General features: G+C 46.3%; 1 protein-coding gene across 1 annotated transcript in view; it reads left to right on the top strand.

Annotated features, from left to right (window-relative positions):
* THSD4 (thrombospondin type 1 domain containing 4) overlaps nucleotides 1–20,930 on the top strand; it is a 513,844-nt gene that overhangs the window by 462,334 nt on the left and 30,580 nt on the right. The window contains exons 8-10 of the mRNA XM_040642637.1: nucleotides 12,576–12,751; nucleotides 15,160–15,256; nucleotides 19,575–19,850. Coding sequence (XP_040498571.1) covers nucleotides 12,576–12,751; nucleotides 15,160–15,256; nucleotides 19,575–19,850 — 549 coding nt within the window. The remainder of the gene's footprint in view (nucleotides 1–12,575; nucleotides 12,752–15,159; nucleotides 15,257–19,574; nucleotides 19,851–20,930) is intronic.

Below are 20,930 nucleotides of genomic sequence, written 5' to 3'. Positions count from 1 at the left end.
GGGAGACACTGTTCAGCCGAGCAGTGTCTGTGGCTGTGCACACGTGAGGCATGCACAAAGGCCCCGTAGTATTCACTACATTCTTCTTTTGTTCATAGGGCACTTTCTGTTTTACGGAGTATGTGTGTGGGGTGTGTGTATGTTTTGGTTGTGTTTCTTTGTCGTGGTTGTTTGGGGGTTTTTTGCAGTCTAGTGACCAGTGCTATAAATCTTGGTGGCCTGCTTTTGGGGTGGTGCCAGGCCAGCAAGTGGGCTAGCCTCCCACATACACCTGACTGCCGTGGCCTTCCTCCCTCAAACCAAGCAGGTTACATTTCCTAGGGTTTCACCTCTTACTGTATATGCAGGATGCTCCTTTCTTATGTGCTCTGATCACCCACATGGAAGCCTGTAATGTAGGGTCCTAACACAACTCCCTGAGGTCACCACAGATATTCCTCAGTGAGGATGTTGGGGGCAAAGCTGACCAGAGCATCCAGGGGGCAGAGGAGGCTGAATTCTAATCTCGCCTCTGACATATTTTTCTTCTGACATATTATTTTTTAGACAGCTCCAATTTTCCCTGTTTGTGCCAGGGGGTGGATGCATTCTTGCAGATATGTTGCTTTCTTTTACTTACATGTGTGGGCCTGGATAAAATACCTCTCTTCTTACTAGTAATAGGGTAGCTGTTTTTAAAAATGGGCCTTCTGGGCTTTGCCAACTAATACTCATTGAGTTTTTTCTAAATACCAGCTCTTTGCTGATATTGTGAACCTTAAAAAGAAAACCAGTCCCCACAGGACAAGGAGATCAGATAAGTACACTGAGGCAGGTGTATGCCATGGAATATTGTGCAGCAGTTAGAAAACTCTGACCGTCATTACAGAAACAAAGGTAGACTTTAAAAGCAAAGGGTTGTTGGAAACGTGGCAAATTTATGTGAATTGTACATACACATTTATATCACTTCAGGGTCGGTGCTTGCTGGGGTGGGCAGGGTGATGGCAGTGGGAATCCAGTGTGAAGGGAAAAATAAAATAAGGCAAGAGAGGTCTTGCACAGCAAAAGTGTGACCAGCTGAAGAGTTTGATTAATTCAACTGTCTGCTCCTGAAGTTAAAAATATCTTGCAAAGTTTAGAATCAGCATTTGGAATAGTAAAACAATGAAGACAGCAGTGGGTGAAGTGTCAGAAAGCAGGGCATAGACACTAAGAATAGGGTTAAGAGGTTAGAACCAGCAAATAGTGCTGGAATGGGACCCTCAGGCTGAACAGGGGACACTAGCCGTACTCAGCAACATCTGAGTACCTTTCTGTCAAGTGCTAAATAAGACAGGGCTCCTGCCCTATAAGAAATCACAACTGGGTTTGTTTTTTTTTAAAGCAACATACAAATTTCTGACATTTTCCACACTTGCTTGAATGCCGACAAGGGGCTGTGTGAAGTAGCTGAAGGTAGGGGCGAATCACACAAGACCTTGAGTGTGAATCTTGGCTTGGAAGTTTGGGGTTCCGGGGGAGACAGGAGGAAAGGTGCACTTCGTGAAGGTGCACTCTTCAGCTAGAGTGGCATGCGGGCAGATGCACGATTGTCGCCGTGGTCCAGCTGTGAGGCAAACAGATAACAGAGACAGGAGGTCACTGGGCAGGAGAGGGATGGAGGGGACCAGAGTGGCAGCCAAGGGGGTGATACGCCTGATGGGTGATCGGGTAGCAGGGAGAAAGATAGGAAAGAGCAGAAGATGGTTGCCAAACTTGAACCTGAGCAATGGGAGACAGTGTTTTAAATGGAGAGGTTAGAAAGCAGGCTCGATTAGGATGAGAAAGATACTAGGTTTATCCCTAGATGAACTGAGCTATAGTCAGGCCCTTTGCAGCAGTTATACTTCCGAAATTCTTTCTAAAGGAAAGTGCTAAACATGGTCCTTCCCTGACTCCAGGGAGTAGACAGTGGACCCGGGAGAGGGAGAGTGTTCCTGAGACCCGCCAGGGCCGCTGTGGCAGACCTGCTGCCCCCGAGGGTGGAAAGAGTCATGGTAGGTACTCAGCAACTGTGGTGTCAGTGAACTTTGGGACTTCTGTTCAGCAGCCGGTTTTACCTCCAAACAGAGTTCCGCCGTCACTATCCTGATCAATGGCTCACCAGGGCCACAACCCAGCCCCACAGTCAGCCCAAGGTCTCCCCTTCCCAGCTCATGTCCAAGGCTGTTCCCCACACACCCCCACTCCACCCCACCCCCCAGCACCCTCGATGCCCTGGCTTTAGCACCCCACACTGTCCCCCACCCCTCCCAGGTCAGACCCGTTCCTGCCCCGGCCTTTGTCCACACACTGCTCTCTGCCCCCAGATGCCCTCCCCTGTCCTCTGCCTGGTGAGCTCCTCACCCTGCCAATTCCTGCTCAAATGCCACCTCCTCTCCAAAATCCCCTAAGTGCCCAAGGAAACTCTGACAGCCCCTCTGTTCACATGTATTAGTATGTGTCTGAGCTCCCGAAGTTTTGGGCAGTCTTATCTTTGTAACCACCCCCCCCCCGCCCACCCCGTGCCAAAGTGCCATGCCCAGCTTATTTTCTTACTTAAGTCCTAGATGGTATCTATTTCATATAGCATTGTTTGGGGCTTAAAAACACACAAAGTTTCTTTATAGTTAGTATTCAAAGGAATTTGGAGTCAAAATAAATCAAATGGCAGTATTTTAAAGAATGAGAATTCGACATACTTAGCTATAATTTAGCAATGAAATAAGAACAAAGACTTGGCATTTCCCTTTATTCAACCTGTGATCATAGCATGCCAAAGGGAGAGCCAGCCTTCTTTCTCTGATACTCTGATTTTCAGTCCAACTGTGTTACATCATGTTTTAGAAAATCATACAGGCTCAATTCTTTCCAAACCCAAAATGCCAAAGCAAATCTGAACTGAAAAATTACTGTGTGATATGTACGTATATTTATTTAACAAAAACCGTAATTTGGATACTTTATCAAACTGGACCTGGATCTCCCTAAAGAGAAATTCGTGTGTGTGTGTGTGTGTGTGTGTGTGTGTGTGTGTGTGTGTGTGTGTTTAAACACCATTTTTATGCATCACTGCGTTTATTTACCATTGTGGTTGGTCAGGAGGCACGGAGGTCAGTTTTGAGATTGAAATTCTTAAACAGGATTATTCAGATATAAGCAGGACTTGAAGGAGTTTCCAAGAATCTCTTATCTCAACTCCAAAGTTAAAATACGATAGATGAGAACAATGCAGCTCATAACTTACTTCTATTCAACAGGCATTTGTTAAGTGCCAATCAAGTGCCAAATAGTGGGCAAAAAGGTCTATGTCACAGTATCTGCCTTTATAGCTCTCATCTTCTAGCAAGAGGGTGCATATGGAAATATGGAAGTGCAGGGAACATATATAATATATATATATTGTATATATACATATTGTACAGATATCATATACAGATATTATATATATATATATATATATATTTGTAGGGCAGGGAAATAAACTTAATAGAAACCAACCATAACATATATGCTTGTATATAGGCTACTTCCTTCTGTCCCCGTCAAATTTGGACTCTAAGCATTCTTCATATTCAGATCCTAAAACTTACTCGGGCCCACTTTTGACCTTTGGCAGTTGTGTGGGGCATCACGGTGACAGGGTCTGTGGCAGGGTTCAGTGTGAGCGGAGCACGTGGCCTGCCATTAGCTGCTTATGCGAGGCAGTAGAAGTTCAAAGCATATCAAAGAACTGGGGCTTCATCTCAATTTGTTGTTTGATTATACACATTGATATCCGTTAATCAATTACGTATTTCTAGCAGTTATCCCCTAAAAGTTAACTTGAAGCTTTTGAAAAGTCGATGTGGAGATTAAGAGAGAGGTGTCGGTCACACCTGTTGCTAGTGGCAGGTTTCTGCTTGCTAGCGCTCTTGGCAGACAGCCAGGAAATGCAGGCATGTATATATACACGTGCACACATAGATATAAAAATGTGCGCACTCACACACGCATATAAGTGCACATATAAATATGCACATACACATACATAAGTTCAAGATGGTGAATTCACACTCAAAGTCACGTCCATCCCCACAGGGCTCTGTCTGGCCTTCCTCCATTCCATTTCTATGTCTCCTTCTCCACGGTGACATCCCTGGCTCCCAACATCAACTCCAGGGTACAACCACTTTGGAAAAATGTTTGGCAGTGCCTACTGTAATTAAACGTATATATATATATATATATATATATACCCATAATCCAGTGATTCTACTTCTGGGTAAACCGCCAGTAGAAATGAGGACTTCATATCCAGCAAAATCATACACAAATGTTTATAGCACCTTTACCCATAAGAGCCAAAAACTAGAAACAAACCAAAAGCCAATCGATAATAGAAAAAACAAATAAATGGTGGCATATTCATATAACACTAAGTTGCTATTGAGGAAGAATGAACTACTGATAAATACAACAGTTTGGGTAAATCTCACGGGCATGAAGTTAAGTAAAAGATGTCCAGCATGAAAGAATATGTGCAGTATTATTCCATTTCTTTGAAATACACAAATGAGCAAAAACTATAGTTCTAGATGTCAGAGTAATGGTGAACCTTGGGTCTTGTAGGGAGAGAGTAATGACTTTGAGGGGGCAAGGGGTTGCCTTCTGGGGGTCTAGAATGGTCTTTATCTTTATTCAGGTAGAAGTAACACAGGTGTAATACAAATATAAAAAATCATGAGGCAGTGCACCTGGGTGGCTCAGTCAGTTAAGTGTCTGCCTTCAGCTCAGGTCATGATCTGGGGGTCCTGGGATCAAGCCCCACAGCGGGCTCCCTGCTCAGCGGGGAGTCTACTTCTCCCTTTCCCTCTGCCACCTCACCCCTGCTCGTGCTCTCGCTCTCTCTCTCCCTCTCTCTCTCAAATGAATAAATAAAAAAATCTTTTTTTTCCCGGAGATTTGATTGATTGATTGATTGATTTATTTATTTATTTATTTATTTGACAGAGAGAAAGAGCACAAGCAGGGAAACAGCAGAGGGAGAGGGAGAAGCAGGCTCCCCATGGAGCAGGGATCCCAATGCGGGGCTCTATCCCAGGACCCTGAGATCATGACCTGAGCCGAAGGCAGGCGCTTAATCAACTGAGCCACCCAGGCACCCCCATAAATAAAAAATCTTTTTAAAAAATCATCAGTTTATACACTTATAATTCAAATACTTTGCTATATGTACTATATCGTATTAAAAAAATTAATACAGACCTGTGCCTGGGTGACTCAGTCAGTTGAGCAACCAACTCTTGGTTTCAGCTCAGGTCAGGATTTCAGGGTCATGAGATCGAGCCCCGTGTTGGGGCTCTGCCCTCTCTGGGGAGTCGGCTCGATATTCTCTCTCTCCCTCTGCCCCCCTCCCTTCTCACATGCTGCCTCTCTCTCTCACCCATAAATAAATAAATAAATCTTTAAAAAATTAATACAGCTACAAATTGGGGTACTAGAAATTCGTTCAACTGAAATGATTTACTCAAATGAATCTCACATGTGTTCAGGGAGTGACAACGACCTCAGAACTTAGTCATCTACCTGACGACTATTGCTTTTCTGTCCTAAGACACGTGCCGCGTCCGTCATGTGAGAATGGGGAGAAGCGTGCATCCTCGGATTTAAGACTGCAGTAGGTGTGCTTACCCGGTTCTTGAGGTCATTTATCGTTGAGCTGCATTGGGCTCTCTTTTACACCCCGCCCTCACCCAGGCTCAGTCGCCATCCAAACCCTTAATGGGGTCTGCCTCGTGTATAAAGTCACACGATTCCAGGCGCCCTCTAGGACTGACTACTGGTCACGAAATCCCTAGGAATGTTGACTCTGGGAATCCTAAATGCCCACAGACCGGGAGGGCGGGCAGGCGGTGAGAGCTTCAGTGGTAGGATGGAATGAAAGCGACAACCCCCAGAACAGACCCTTTGTCTTCTCCGCCCTCGGGGTCTGTTCCATTGTCCAGGCAAAGCCAGATCTGAGAAGTGAGACCATTCCTCCCTTGATCAGGACTCGAAAATAAGATGGTTATAACAAAAATTAAAATATAATAAAATAAGAGTGGTTTTCCAACCTGAAATGCACCATAACCCCTGGAGGCCTTGTTAACCCCGGATGCTGGACCCCACGCCCGAGTCTCTGAGCCAGCCCAACCCTGTGCCTCTAACCAGCTTCCAGGGGACGGGTTTCCACTGGTCCGAGGACCACTGTCTGAGAACTACTGGTGTAACAGGAAGAAGATGAAATTAGAGCATCAAAGTTCAAGTCCTAAACTACTAACAATCTGTGAGCTCGAGCAAGCAACTTAATCTCTCCGAGCCTGTTTCCTCACCTGTATAATTAAGGTAATATGTGTCCTGCTTGCCTTACGTGACTGGCTGTTGTGGTATGTGAGTTCATTTCTGCTTTGAAAACCATAAATCATTAGACCAGAAGTTCTTCACTTTTTTGTGTCACGGGCTCCCTTGGGTAAAATAAGATGCAGAAGAGTACAAAGGAAACCGATTATATTGAAATATGATTATCACCATATTTTTAGAAAACAAATTTGCTTCTTTGTAATTTTTGGTAGCATGTGCTTCTTTAACATTAAAATAGGAGATCTCATGGAGGGTCTAATAATTACTGCCATTTCAAGATAGTGATGAGTTTTTCAATAACATTTCAAACACCAGAGCGCCTGGGTGGCTAAGTCGGTTAAGCGTCTGCCTTTGGCTCAGGTCATGATCCCAGGGTCCTGGGATCAAGGCCTGTGTCAGGCTCCCTGTTCAGCGGGGAGCCTGCTTCTTCCTCTCTCCCCCACCTCCCTACCCCTACTCATGCTTGCACTCTCTCACTCTCTGAAATAAATAAATAAAATCTTCAAAAAATATTCCAAAATACCTGTAGCAGCTGTAATGTCCTATGAATACATATGCGATTTCTGTTGGTGACACAGTCACAGTACTGCTCTGTTATTATGATTGGTTGCCAGATTTATAATAGAAGGAAGGCAACGATAAGAATGTAACTGACAGACCCCTCCAAGCTGGTCATATGGCGTGAATAGGTGTGTCCCATTTTCACGATATCCACATTAGCTGACGTATTCTGAGACTCACTTGGGTTTGTGCCCACGTGTGAGCTTCCGTGAAAGCTCATAGTAGACGGAGCAAAAATGGCAGGGCTGCAACCCTCCAGCTGGCCTTGTGGTGGCGGCCAGTGAGTCTGTCTGACCCCTTCGCCTTCGAGCTCGTTGTGCTACTTCCCAGATAGCTTCTCAGAACTGCTGAAACTTGGAATTTTGTTAATGGGAGGAGCTCAATTTTCATTTTCCAAAGGTAAAAAACAGGGACACCTGGATGGCGTGGTCAGTTAAGCATCTGCCTTCGGCTCAGGTCATGATCCCGGGGCCCTGGGATAGAGTGCTGCATCGGGCTCCTTGCTCAGCGGGGAGCCTGCTTCCTCCTCTCGCTCTGCCTGCTGCTCCCCCTCCTTGTGTGCGCTCTCTCTCTCTGTCAAATAAATAAATAAAATCTTTTTTTAAAAAAAGGAAAAAACAGATGTCTAGATCACAGTGATCTGTTGGCTGTATAGAAACCACCTTTTTTGTTTGGATGCAGGAACCAGGGGTTGGGTCAGCAACAGTGGGCATTAAGATTGTGGAATAAAGTGTCTGAAAAGCAGGGCTTGGATGAGTAAGCGATTCCTATATGAATCTAGGAGAAGGGCATTGTTGCTGCAGATAGGTTAGGCCAAATACAAGTGCCCAGCGTTGACAGCTAGAACGAATAAAATCCACACGTCAGGCGAGAGTGGAGATTTCCTCATACTGACGTAGCTGTGACAAGCGTCGCCAAAGCTTGACCTTCCGTGAACACACCCACTAGCAAGAGCTGTGAGTCACCTGCACCTTTTTGTGGGGTAGTTCTGGACACCACTACATAGCCCTGGAACTGCTCACAGGCACATAAATCGTAGGTACAGCTGCTTTCACTATGCAAGCCCAGGTGGGGGCTAATGCGGGACCTATTCCAGAAGCTAACCTGTGGGCATATGGAACCAGGCCCGAGTCTGCTAATAATCTCATACGGCTTTTTTTTACACTTTGCTATTATATGGTGAAAGATTCATCGAAACCCCGAGAGCGGGTGTTTGGGCAACAGTAGGAGACGATAAAAAGATTCGGGGTTCCCGTGTTTTATTTCCTGGGAAGCCCATGCAGTTCTCTCCTGTGCAGTATTTCAAATGGTTTTTTAATGGATTTTTTTGCTTTCCAAATAACAACCTCTTCTACAAGATTGCCATTAAGAGCAATAAAATATTAGCCAGAACCTACCTTAGTTCTGAGGTTTGGGTGCTCTGAATGGGATTTTAAGAAGAACAAATAAAGGGAAAATACGTATATCCCTCGGGAGTATTTCTGCTTGTACTGTGTCCTTTATGTTAACTAAAAAAGATTCAAGCTTTAAAAAAGATGATATATGCGTATGGTAAAAACAAGTTTTAAATGGCAATAAAGAGATATAAAACGTGAAATAAATGTTTCCCTTCTCATCTCCCATCCCAACCTAAACTCTACTTCCTGTCCCCAAATGTTAGCAGTTTTACGACTTTCTCTGAAAAGTTTAATGCATGGGCGTACATGGTCTTACTTAAAAGTATACACAAATGATCTCATACCAAACACGCTGTTCTGCATTTTTGTTTCATTTAAAAACTTATCACGGAGTTTTTCCCATCCCGCCACACACAGACCTACCTCACTGTTTTGGGGGCCACATGGGTCCCACCCATGGGCTTTCAGTATGACCGATTATGGAAGTAGTCCTCTACGGTGGGGTATTTAGGTTGTCTGGGCGTTTTCTCTATTTAAAAAGATCTGCAGGGAATATCCTTGTTACAAACACTTTTGTATACTTACAAAAGTATATCCGTCAAAGTAGTTTCCTACAAGTACAATTCTTGGGTCAAGTGTATAGGCACTTAAAGTTTTAGCAATATAACCAAATTGCCCTCCGCTGTGGTTGAATTGGTTTGCCTTCCCACCGACAATGTTATGGATGCTTGCTTACTCACACACCTGCCAATTCTGGCAATATTAAATATTTTCAAACATTCGTCAGTCTGGTGGGTCGAGAAGACCCCATTGCAGTTTTGATTTGCATTTCTTAAATTACAAGTAAGGCAGAGCATCTTTCCATTTGCTTACAGAGTATTTGTACCTGGTTCTCTTTGAATTGCCTGTTTGCCATTCTTTGCCGACTTTTCTTTTCAGCCGGTGTCTTTTTCGGCTATGTATTTTTGTGTACAGCGCATATGAATTCCTACTATACGGTAAGCACTGCGCTGGTCTCTAGACCTATAACAGTGAGGAAACACCTTTCGGAGCTTGCAGTGCCCTGGGAGACAAACATTAGTCCAGTCATGCTCTGGAAGGATGTGTGCAGACAGAGTTAAGTGCCTTGGAGGAGAGGCTTTTGCATCTCTTAGAGCACGTGAAAGAAGAAACAGGCCTAACTGGGGGTTGGGGAAGACTCCCCTAAGGAGCTGACATCTAAAGGACAAATATGATTCGAGGTTCCGAGAAACATGTCTGGAAGAAAGAACGGGTGGTGGAGGGAACGTGGTCTATCAGATGAGCTAAAAGGCGGCCAGGGAGCAGAGCACAGAGAGGAAAAACATGTGGTGTGTCATGAGGCTCCATCACATCACCCCGGCCCCCAACCCATTACGGATTGGGGGTTTCTTCTACAGAAATAGAAAGCCATTGAAGGGTGTTGAGCCACAGCTGATGGCCAAACCTGCATTCCAGAGAGATTACTCGGGCTGAAAAGAAGGGAAATAGGTAGATCAGTTAGAAGGTTTTCGAGTTAGTCCAGATGAGATCTGGTGGTGGTCTTGCCCTGGATTATGGTCGTGAATGTGGAGAGAAGTTGATGGGTTCAAGAAATATGGAGGAGGTCAAATAAAATTTGATGATTGGATTGGATATAGGGGATAAGGAACGGGGAGGGGCCCAGGATAATTCGTCCATTTCTGATGAAGTGAATGGTAGTACCACTTACTGACATAGGAGACACTGGAAGAAGTCAAGGGTGAGTTCGGTCTTAGGCATCTTAGTGAAGCTGTCAAGTAAGCCATCAGATAAAGAAGTCTAGGACCAGAGGAGAAATCTGGATTGGAAACAAATTCGGGACCCAGCAGAATACAGCAATTAAAGCCATGGCATAGATGAAATTGCCCAAGAAAGTACAGCACCCAAATCGGGTCTGCTCTTCATCCTCAAGGAACGCTAATACTCAGTAGCTGAGTAGAGAAAGATGACACAGGAAAGAAAGAACAGACGAGCAGCCCGAGAGCAGGAGGACAGCAGGCTGACTGTGGTGTCCCAGAAACCAGAGCAAGAATGTTTCCATTAGGGTGGCGTGGTCAGCCGTGCCAGATGCTGCTGAGACGTCTAGCAAGGGAAGGCCTGGAAAATGCCCGTTAGATTTAGCAACATGGATGGCTTGGTGACATTAATTTGAATTGTTTCAATGGAATAATGGGAGCAGAGGGCAGGTTGGAGCTGGTTGAGAAATGAATGGGAAGTGAGGAATTGGAGAGACCGTACGGACCACTCTCAAGTGTGATTTTTGAGAGAAAACGGCCCCAAACCCATTCTTCCTCAGTCTCTACTCTTGACCACCTTCGCCACTCAGTAAACTGAAGCGATTTTATAATTCGGTATTCCGTGCTCCACAGCTGTGGTCTCCCAGTGGCCATGGCAACCAGCCAGCCAGGGATGGAGTCAGCGGGGTCCCCTGCTCTTAATAGGAAGCTCTTCCACCCCGTGGATCAGCTCTGACTCCACCGGCCTCCGGAGACCCACTGTAGAAATGCTGCTGAAAGTGGGTTTAAGAAACAAAGAGTCCTTATATTTTAGAGACACCTCCTGAAAAATGTAAGGACAAATGGGGTCTGGGATTTGCAGAGTGAAACAGGATAAGCCATGACTTGATAATTATTGAAGCTGGGTGATATAGACACAGAGGTTTATTATACTATTCTCACTGCTTTGGTTTATATATAAATTTTTCCATAATACATTGTACTAAATTAAATTTAGTAACTCTGTGCAAGCGAAGTTGCCAAGAGCCAGTGACCATCACAGGCCCACTATGTATGTGACACTTTACACTGGATGTCTTTTATTGATTTATTTTTTAAGATTTTATTGATTTATTTGACAGAGATAGAGACAGCGAGAGAGGGAACACAAGCAGGGGGAGTGGGAGAGGAAGAAGCAGACTCCTAGCGGAGGAGCCTGATGTGGGGCTCGATCCCAGAACGCTGGGATCATGCCCTGAGCCGAAGGAAGACACTTAACGACTGCGCCACCCCGGCGCCCCTGGATGTCTTTTAAACCCAATCCGCCACTGGCTTGGGGGTTTCAAGATGTCGGATGCCTAAGGAAGAAAGTCAGCTCTCGCTTGCTGTCCTTTCTTCTCTCACTAACTGAACACTTTGTTCCTTGCCACTCTTCTCCTTTCTTACCTCCCAAGTGTAGACACTTGAAGTAGCTCTGTTACTTCTCATCTTCACAAACTTGAACAAGTTCCCTCTCATCCCTGAACCATGCTGAGAGACGGGGACATGCACCTGCTTGTGTCCCGAGGGTCAGTTTTGACTGTGCATGTGGGAGTGTCTAGCGTGGCTCACAGCCTCAAAAGCCCACAGAAGTCAGGAAGGTCATACAAATGAATGAAGGTGATCAGGTAGGAGAAAATCCTGGGACCCGCTTGACCTATCTGTAGCTTTGTCGCTTTCAGTAGACCTACAAGTAGAAAGAACTGTAAGAAAATTCCTGTTCTGTGAGACAAATAACAATGCAAGCCTGATCATAGATGGAATAAATAATCCATAGTCATAAAAGAATGGGCAGTAAACTGAAGCTTAGCCTCAGTGTTGGGGAGTCCTGGGGAGCGGTGGGGCTGGGGCACACCAGAGCCCACAGATCCCCTCTAATGGAGGGGGGGGTTCCTCATCTCCAGCTGGTTGCTGCCGTGATGGGATGTCGAGCCAATGCTAACATGTCTTCTTGTTTTACAAGACAAGCTAGAAGTGAGAGAACCCAAACTGAGTTTGGGTTTAATTATTTGAAAACAAAACAAAACACCATGAAGGCCAAGCTAAGCTTATCCTTGGGCCAAAATCAGCTCCCGGGCTGCCCAGGTGCAACCTCTCACCTAGATAATGGGCTATACCACAGGTCCCCTTCCTCTCCTTTTCTCTTGTTCCTCTTACTTTCTATTTCCACATCCTTCTCTCCTAACCACTCCCACTCCTCCTTTCTCTACTAAGTCCAAGTGGTGGAAGGGATTGAAGGGGTTGGAGAAGTGGTCGTGCCCTAGATGCCTTGCCCCCCTCAGGGCCGAGCTCAGTGCCTGGCAAATAGTGGATCATCATAGTGGATCCTCAGGAAACACTTTGATGAGTGAATAAGCCAGCTACTGGGGGGAGAGGGGGGCCCGTTCACTTTCTTGTGCACACCCTGGGCTTACTCGAGGAATTGTCTCGTTGTTCTTGACAGCTTTGCGAAGTCGTTCCGGCCGCTCCATCATCAACGGCAACTGGGCAATTGACCGGCCAGGAAAATACGAGGGCGGAGGGACCATGTTCACCTACAAGCGTCCGAATGAGATTTCGAGCACCGCCGGAGAATCCTTTTTGGCTGAAGGCCCCACAAATGAGATCTTGGACGTCTATGTGAGTTTAGATGTTTCTGGACTGTTGGAATTTTGCATCTTGTTTCTTCCAAGGACCACACTTAGTACAAATAAGCAACAAATCATTGCCCGTGCTCAATAAAACCATTCGAGCTGAGCCTTTCGAGATGCCTGGGTGCTTGGCGTTCATCTTGGCCATTCACCCCTGAAAGTACCTAGCTCTTAGAAACCTTAAACTCTACCAGATGCTTATTACCCTGAGAGTTTATTGACCCCCTAAAACCATTTTTACTTGTTGAACCAAATCAGAGGCAAAACATATCCTTGATTTCATGAGCCTTGGCTCCCCTCCAGGCACTTTTCTCCTAATGCTAATTTGGCATGTTTTCTTTTTATGGCAAAAGAAAGCAAATGCCTAAAGCAAGACAAAGCCGCTCAAGTTCCCAGCCCTCTTCAAATTCTATTAAAGCGAATGAAGAAAGGAGCGCTCCAGAGTACTCCAGATGATACAGTAAAGCTTGGAGTAACAGTATAGAGGTTTACTATAAGTTCCTTGCCTTGCAGAAGACACAATTTGGGATTTATTTTACAAGAAACTAAATTATGAAGTCGCCCAAGAGTTTTAAATGGTCCTTATTTTAAAAGAAATCACTAAAATCCGGTCTTCTTAAAAAGATCAGGAAATTAAAAAAAAGTGACAAGAAATAAAAAGCTCGAAATGAGGTTTTGATAAAGACGAGCTCACCCACGGATCTGCATTCTCTTACCTTCCCCAGAGCCATGCGAATCTACATGCTAGTTTGCTGTGTTCGAATTTTATAAATATTAGTTCTCCAGCTATATAGTCACGTGTTCATGCCCGTTGGGCCTTGTGGCTCGTAGGCTAGAAACTACAAGAGGAGCCTTGTTACAGTTAATTTTGGATATTTTTTAAGACTGTCCAGTTGGTTGTTGGACTCCGGGTAAGTTTCAAATGGCATCAGGGGTAAAAACCCCGGTCGTTAAGGGCCCACTGTGGGTGGTCTAGGCTGTGGGGGCCAACAATAATTTCATAAACAAGACAAGGCTTGCCCCGGCAGAATGCTCTGCAGAAGAGGTGTAGGAGAAGCGAGGAGGGTTTCCGGCCTCAGACCCACTGTCAGCATATGAGAAAAGAGAAGCGAGGGAATTAGGGGTAAAGAGTGGGAACCGGAGGCCACACCCCTGCATCCCTTGGGGTTCTGTGTTCAACACCATGGTTCCTGGGTGTCAGGAGCTCAGTGGTTCTCATGTGTGCCTTCCCTCAGGTGATTTGTGCAATGTAGGCCCCATTTCCCATCCAGAGAGCAGGTAAGGGATGATGGTGGACAGAATGGACACTCTCGTGAACCAACAGGACCCACCTTGCAGGGGTGACTGGGAGATGCTTGTGGCTTTAAAGGACCTAAGAGACAGCCGTGATTCTAAGCTCCTCCTCCAGGGGAGGAAATCAAAAACTGTGAGGCCATGGGACTTGCTCTAGGTTCCACTACTGGTCAACAGGAGAGCCCCTTTAGAAAGCAGTAGAGACAGAAATATCAGAACGGGACGGCGTCTCCTTGCCTGGCTCTTATTTACACTGTAGATTCCCGTTCTGCTCTCCGTTTAACCCAGCACCCTGCTTCCCACCAGGAAGGCCATGGGCACAAAGGACGGTGTGTTCTGAAGCCAATAGGGAGGGATTTATTCTGCAAAGCCGTGCTGACTTATGTTGTGTTTTCTGTCCCAGACGATGTTTAATTCCTGACTTCTGCAGACTTCCGCAGCTTCCTGCTTGATATCCTGCTTTTGTCATTGGTTCCTGAGAGAATAGGAACCAGGGAGACTTAGTTCCCTGACACTGGTTGTCCTGACCCCATCTCTTTGTGGTTCTGGAACTTTCCATGGATGAGAGGGGATGAGACCCAGAAAGTGGACGAGGGAGAGGGTGGGGCAGACCTTTCCTGAGCCAGCCTACTGGCCAGGAAAGGTTCTTTGAAGGAACCTAAACTATCACAGGCGGGCTCTGCCCAAGAGGGCTGGCTCTTCTTTGCGTGACTCTATCTCGCCACCTAGTGTTCAAATGCGTTCCCCTGGAGCATACACATGGCCACTTGGAGAGCACTGAGCAAAATCTAAACCATGGCGTGAGACGGTTGAGAGCCCAACAGAAAGGCTCTGCTGCCATTGCTCCCATGTTCCTATTTGGAATGTGCAAAATCTTGACTTTCAGACTAGTTTTCTTCTAAGTTCTTCATGCTTCAAAAGCAAATAACAAAATACCATCTGGGAAGAGCTTGCCTTTAATCTGTCACAGGTTCACTAATACGACGAGATCTGAATCAACCCACTCGTCTATAGATAGTGCCATGTATACCGGGGAACCCTGGGCCAGCAGGAAGGGGGTGTGAGTGTGTGCCGGTGCAATGACATTGACCTCTGTGTTGTCAGATGATACACCAGCAGCCCAACCCTGGAGTCCACTATGAGTACGTCATCATGGGGACCAACGCCATCAGCCCGCAGGTGCCTCCTCACAGGAGACCAGGTAAAAATCTCTTGTTCTACTGCCAAGCACACCCCCCCTCATTTCTTTTTAAAGCCGTCTATCTCGTCTTGTGCATCTCCCTTGTGTCTCTCAGTCATCACAGGGAAAACCCATGGATGCGCCCTTGACGTCAGAGGATGGCTCAGCATTTATCTGAGCCTTTGCTGACAGAGCGTCCCATTCACTTGATTCAAAAATGAGGTGAACATCCTGAGTGTGTCTTCAAGGTACCTGATATTAGTTTCCTATAGCTGCCATATAATAAATTATGTCAAACGTGGTGGCTTAAAACAACACACATTTGCTCTCCTACAGTTTGGGAGGTCACCAGTCCAAAATGGGTTTTGCTGGGCTAGAATCAAGGTATCGGCAGGCCATGCTCCCCTGGGAGGCTCTAGAAGGTTCTGTTGCCCTGCCCTTGTCACTTCAAGAGGCCTCCTGCTCTCCTTGCTTCTTGGCCTCTTCCTGCGTCTTCTGTTCTAGCTGAACAGCACCTTCAGATCTCAGGCTCCGACCCCCTTCTTCCATCATCACATCTCTGGGCCCACCCAGACAACCCAGGACGATTCTCCACCCCCAGATCTTTAACTTCATCACATCTGCAAAGTCCCTTTTGCCATATATGGTACCATACTCACGGTTCCAGGGATTAGGATGCAGACACTTTCGGAGGGTCATTATTCTGTCCACCTCCTGCCTTTTCTCTTGGTCCCCTCTTGCTCCTATTGACACTACTTTGACTTATAAGAAAAGAATAACGAGTTCGTGCCTAATCATCTACCTCTTTGCTGTGGGCTCTGCTGATAGATACAGCAGGCAGCCCTCTGGCCCGCAGATATTTCTTTACCAAATGATAATGGAACCCACCACCCAAATGGAAACTGTTTTCCCCATCGTTTGAACAGGAAGGTCTGCATAAATATCAATGATAATATCACTCAGACGCACGGAGTCCTTGCTGGGTGCCGGACACTGCGGAGCCCTTCACGTAGATGAACTCATCAAATCATCACGACAGTGCTCAGAGGAAAGTGCTGTTATTAGCCTCATTTTAAAAATAAGGAAATAGAAGCTCAGAGAGATGGACTTACTGCCCAGGTCCCACGGTGACCTCAGTCCCTTGTCTGTTATACCACCAAGGGTTCCCTGGTCTGACATCTGTCCCAGGAAGCGAGGGCACCGAGGTGAGGCCTGGCCTGCCAAATGCATAACCGGGTTATCTGACTGTCACAGGTCAGGGAGGAACCACCTGGCTCCTGGAGACAGCAGGGTGTGTGCCGGGCACGTGGGCTGCCCGTGTGATCTAAGCTGCAAGTCAGCATACTCAGCCCGACACGACGTTTAAACCATTCGCAGGAATGATACAGAGTCTGAGAAAAGAAGCTCAGGTGGCAGAATATTGAGGTTCCTGAGATCTGATGCTGATGGACAAGGACAATTGGACGAACTACTTGAAATCTTACAGCGTGACGATGACTGATAACAAGTCTGATGGGTCTCAGCTAATGGGTAGCATGGGATTGGCTACCTGACACAGGGCAGGCCCAGAAGGAGTCAGTTGTAAAAGGGGCATTCTGGCGTAGGCTTTACCCTCCATGAACTCGAATCCAGCTCTGCCTCTTTCTTGCTGTGCACCCTCAGGCAAGTCAGAAACTTCTCTGAGCACATTCCCAGTCTACAAAATAGTCTACACTCAGAGGTATTTTTCTGGAGGGGCAGGCGGTGGAGGAGATTGAATACAGGGGTCCATCCCAGCGTAGTGCCCGGCACATGCAAGGTGTACAAAAGATTTTAAATGTTTTGTCTGGTAATATCTCAGTGCCACTTACATCGGTATGCCTCGTCTTGACTCCATTGATGTACATCGTATTTAATATTTTAAGCCATGAAGAGTTGTAAATGGTGGAAGGTGGGGAAAGCCTTAAGTTTTAACTGGATTCTACAGTAACTCTGGAATTTGCCTCCTTGTTTTGTATCAAACTAGTATATGCTTGAGCAATATTCAATCAAAATAGAAATATACAAAGTAAGATGCAAGTGCCCCATAATTGCCCAAACTTGGAAGCATCCAAGATGCGCTTCGTGCGGTGAATGGATGGGTAAACTGAGGTACATCCAGCCAGTGGAATGTTATTCAGCACAGAAAGAACTGAGCTACCTAGCCATGGAAAGACATGGAGGAAACTTAAATGTGCATTATTAAGTGAAGAAGCCGATCTGAAAGGTCTCCATGCTGTATGATTCCAAGTATATGATACTGTGGAAAAGTCAGAACTATGGAGACAGTAAACAGATCAGTGGTTGCCAGGGGCTAAGGAGGGGGAGAGGCAGACAGAGAGGACTTTTAGGGCAGTGAAACTATTCTCGATGGTACTGTAATGATGGATACGTGGCATTCTACATTTGTAGCATGTACACCACCAAAATGAGCCGTAATGAAAACTATGGGCTTTGGGGGATAATGATGTGTCGACACAGGTTCGTGGATGGTAAGAGATGTGCCGTTCCGGTGCGGGACCTTGATGGGGGGGTAGTACATTATGTGGGGCCAGGAGAGGCATGGAAACTCTGTACTTGCCACTTAATTGTGCTGTGTACCTAAAACTGCTGTAAAAAAAGAATAAAGTCTACTTAAAAAAAATAAGAAAGAACAGTATGTCCCAACCTCATCCCCCGACCCCATTCCAAGAGAGAACATCTCTTCATGATTTGGAGGGATTCCACCCAGCCCGTTCCTGTGCATGTAGAAACGTGCGTATAACCAATTTGAACCTTTGTCTGCAGTCTAAGTGTACAGGGAACATTGCGTGCCAGTCTTTTCCAGGAGTCTAACTTAGATCTTGCCTCAACTTCAGATTTCCTTGGCACTTGTAGAAAGCTCAATCTCAGTCAATACAGGGGCTCCCCCCACATCCCCCCAGTATGAGTAAAGATCCCTGCCTGGTACAGGTGAGGTCGGTGGTGCTCAGGAAACTCTGGCCCTCTGACTTCGGCCTCTCTTTGCCTTGAAAACATCTCTCTTTCACTCTCTCTCTCCCTCCCTCTCAAAAAATGCTCTCCACTTTTCCCTCCTCTTTCCTCCTCCTTCCCATTGGCTGGCCCCAGTATCTGGGCCTTATTATCCTCACTGAGAACTCAGACTTTCACTGTGAGAAGGAAGAGCCATTGACTTCCCCCAGGTTTTACTTCCTTACAAAAATCCGAGTCCAGAAAACCTAAGGGCTTGGCCACTTGGCCTGGGAGATGAGGGACAAGACACAAAGGGCAGAACACAAATCTAATCTCTCGTAAGGGGTCCTGCCTCACCTGTGTGGATGTATATACAAAATGAATTCTGCTATGCTTTTTTCTTTCATCGAACTACGTATCAGTCATATCTCCATGTCACAGCATATATTTTGCTTCATTCTTTAAAAGAAAAAAAATAACAGCATCCATTCATGGTTTTAGTACGATGTATTTTAGCCAGTACCCCGGTGGACATTTAAGTTCACTCTATTTGGCTATTTCAAAACACTCTTTAGTAGCCATGCTTGTACATACAGCTTTGGGTAAAAGAATGGGAATATTTGTACAATAAATGTCCTAGAAACTGAATCACTAGGTCAAAGGGTATGTGCATTTAAAACTTGGGTAGAGGGTTGCTGGAGGGGAGGCGGGTAGGGGGATGAGGTAACTGAGTGATGGACATTAAGGAAGGCACGTGATGTAATGAGCCCTGAGTGCTCTATGCACCTGATGAATCACTGACCTCTGCCTCTGAAACTAATAATACCTTATATGTTAATTAATTGAATTTAAATAAAATAAAATTTAAATCAGTCAGTCAAACAAACAAACTTGGGTAGATATGGCCAAATTGCCCTCCAAGAATTTGTGTCCATCTGCAGGCTCCTCCTCCCCAGTTTTCCTGTACCTTCACTGAGGGGTTTAGGGATTTAAGGGTCTCCAGATTTTCTCATCTTTATCGTGAGGCTAATAAAGTTGTGGTGGTGGTTTTTGTTTTCACATGTAGTTCTTTAATTATGAGTGAAGTTGAGCATTCTTATGTGACTTTGGGCTGTTTGTATTTCTTCTAATGTGATTGGCCTCTTCCTGGCCCTTGCCTGATTTTCCTACTGAGATATTCGTCTTTTTCGTATTCATTTTTAACAATGTTTTGAATATGAGGGAAATTGGTATCTGCATGTTTAAAATACATGTGCTGTGAATTGGGAATGACCTCATGCTACGTAATTTCTAATGTCGAAGGGATCTCCTCAGTAGGACCCTGGGTCCAGATGAGTCTTACTTCTGTGTGTGCACCTGCCTCTCCTAGGGGAGCCCTTCAACGGCCAGCTGGGAACAGACGGGAGGAGCCAGGAGGAGGGAGAAGAGAAAGAGGGGGCCGAGGAGAAGGAAGATATGCACGGTGGGGCGCCCGAAGTGTTCACCTCAGAATCGGCACAGACCTTCCCAGTCAGACATCCAGATGGATTTTCTTCCCATCGACCGGACAGTGTGGTGCCAGCGGCACCGCAGCCCCCACGGCGGAGCCGGGACCACAACTGGAAACAGCTCGGGACCACAGAATGCTCCACAAGCTGTGGGAAAGGTGAGCTCGAGTGTGGGCGAGGAGGGTCTCTGCAGACCCCCGGGCAAGGAATGGGTGGCTGGGCTCGAGGGACATGGCACACCTTCCCCTCCTTGAGCCTGACTGGGAGGTGGCTCATTGGTGTGACATTGTGTCGAGGGTCCCCAGACCACCCTCAAGCTTGATGATCCACAAGAAGGACTCAGAAGAGCTGCTGTGCTTGTGGTTACAGCTTATTACAGTGAAAGGATACAGATGGGTATCATCAGGGGAAAACGCACGTGGGGCCAAGTCCAGGAGAAACCAGGGGACCGCTTGCAGGTGTCCCATCCCAAGAGAGTTGCACCTGGGTGCACTGAATTCTCCCAGCTGTGATGGGTGACAGCAAGAGCGAAGCACTGCCAACCAGAGAAGCATCTCGAGGTTTGGGGTCCAGGGGGCTTACTGTGGCTCAATCACGTAGGCAGGGAGCCCCCACATGGCTCACATTAGCTACTCAGCCTTTAGCACCCAGAAGTCAAACTGATAGATAGAACATGGCCCAAGACCTCGGACCCACAAAAACAGGCATTCAGCCAGATCTCATTGCCGGCATAATCTATCTGTCAAGGTGATACAGCGTCGTCCAAGACATAGAAAACACTCCTACCAGCAGAATATTCCACGGGCTCAAAGGTTGTCTCCAGCCCTGCTTCAGGACCCGTCCTTGAAGACAGGCCTTTCTTGGGGTGTGCAGAGTTTGAGCACCCCAGGCCTGCTGAGTCAGCTCTCTCCTGCAGAACACACTCGTGAATAACCACAGAGTGTGTTCGCCAAGTTTAAGATCGAGAAGTTGAGGTGACTCACACAAATACCAGGTAAAACTCATTCTCCAATCTAAGAGTCCAGAAAAAGCACACTCATAGGGCTTGAGGTGTTAGCTGGCTCTTGTGCTCACCAACGCTCACAGCTCCCCACTGTTCTCTCTGTAAAATCTTCACCCTGTATCATCCCATTCTCTGAACCCCATCAGCTAAGACCCCAGGGACAAGGCTGCAGCCCAGCCACACCAGCTGCAGGAAGGGGGACCACACACCAGAAGGAACAAATGGTGTCTCTCCA

The sequence above is a fragment of the Ursus maritimus genome, unplaced genomic scaffold, assembly GCF_017311325.1.
Source record: "Ursus maritimus isolate PB19 unplaced genomic scaffold, ASM1731132v1 scaffold_27, whole genome shotgun sequence".
NCBI lineage: Eukaryota > Metazoa > Chordata > Mammalia > Carnivora > Ursidae > Ursus > Ursus maritimus.
Note: the sequence above shows the minus strand (reverse complement) of the source record. Positions and strands in the feature narration are given on the sequence as shown.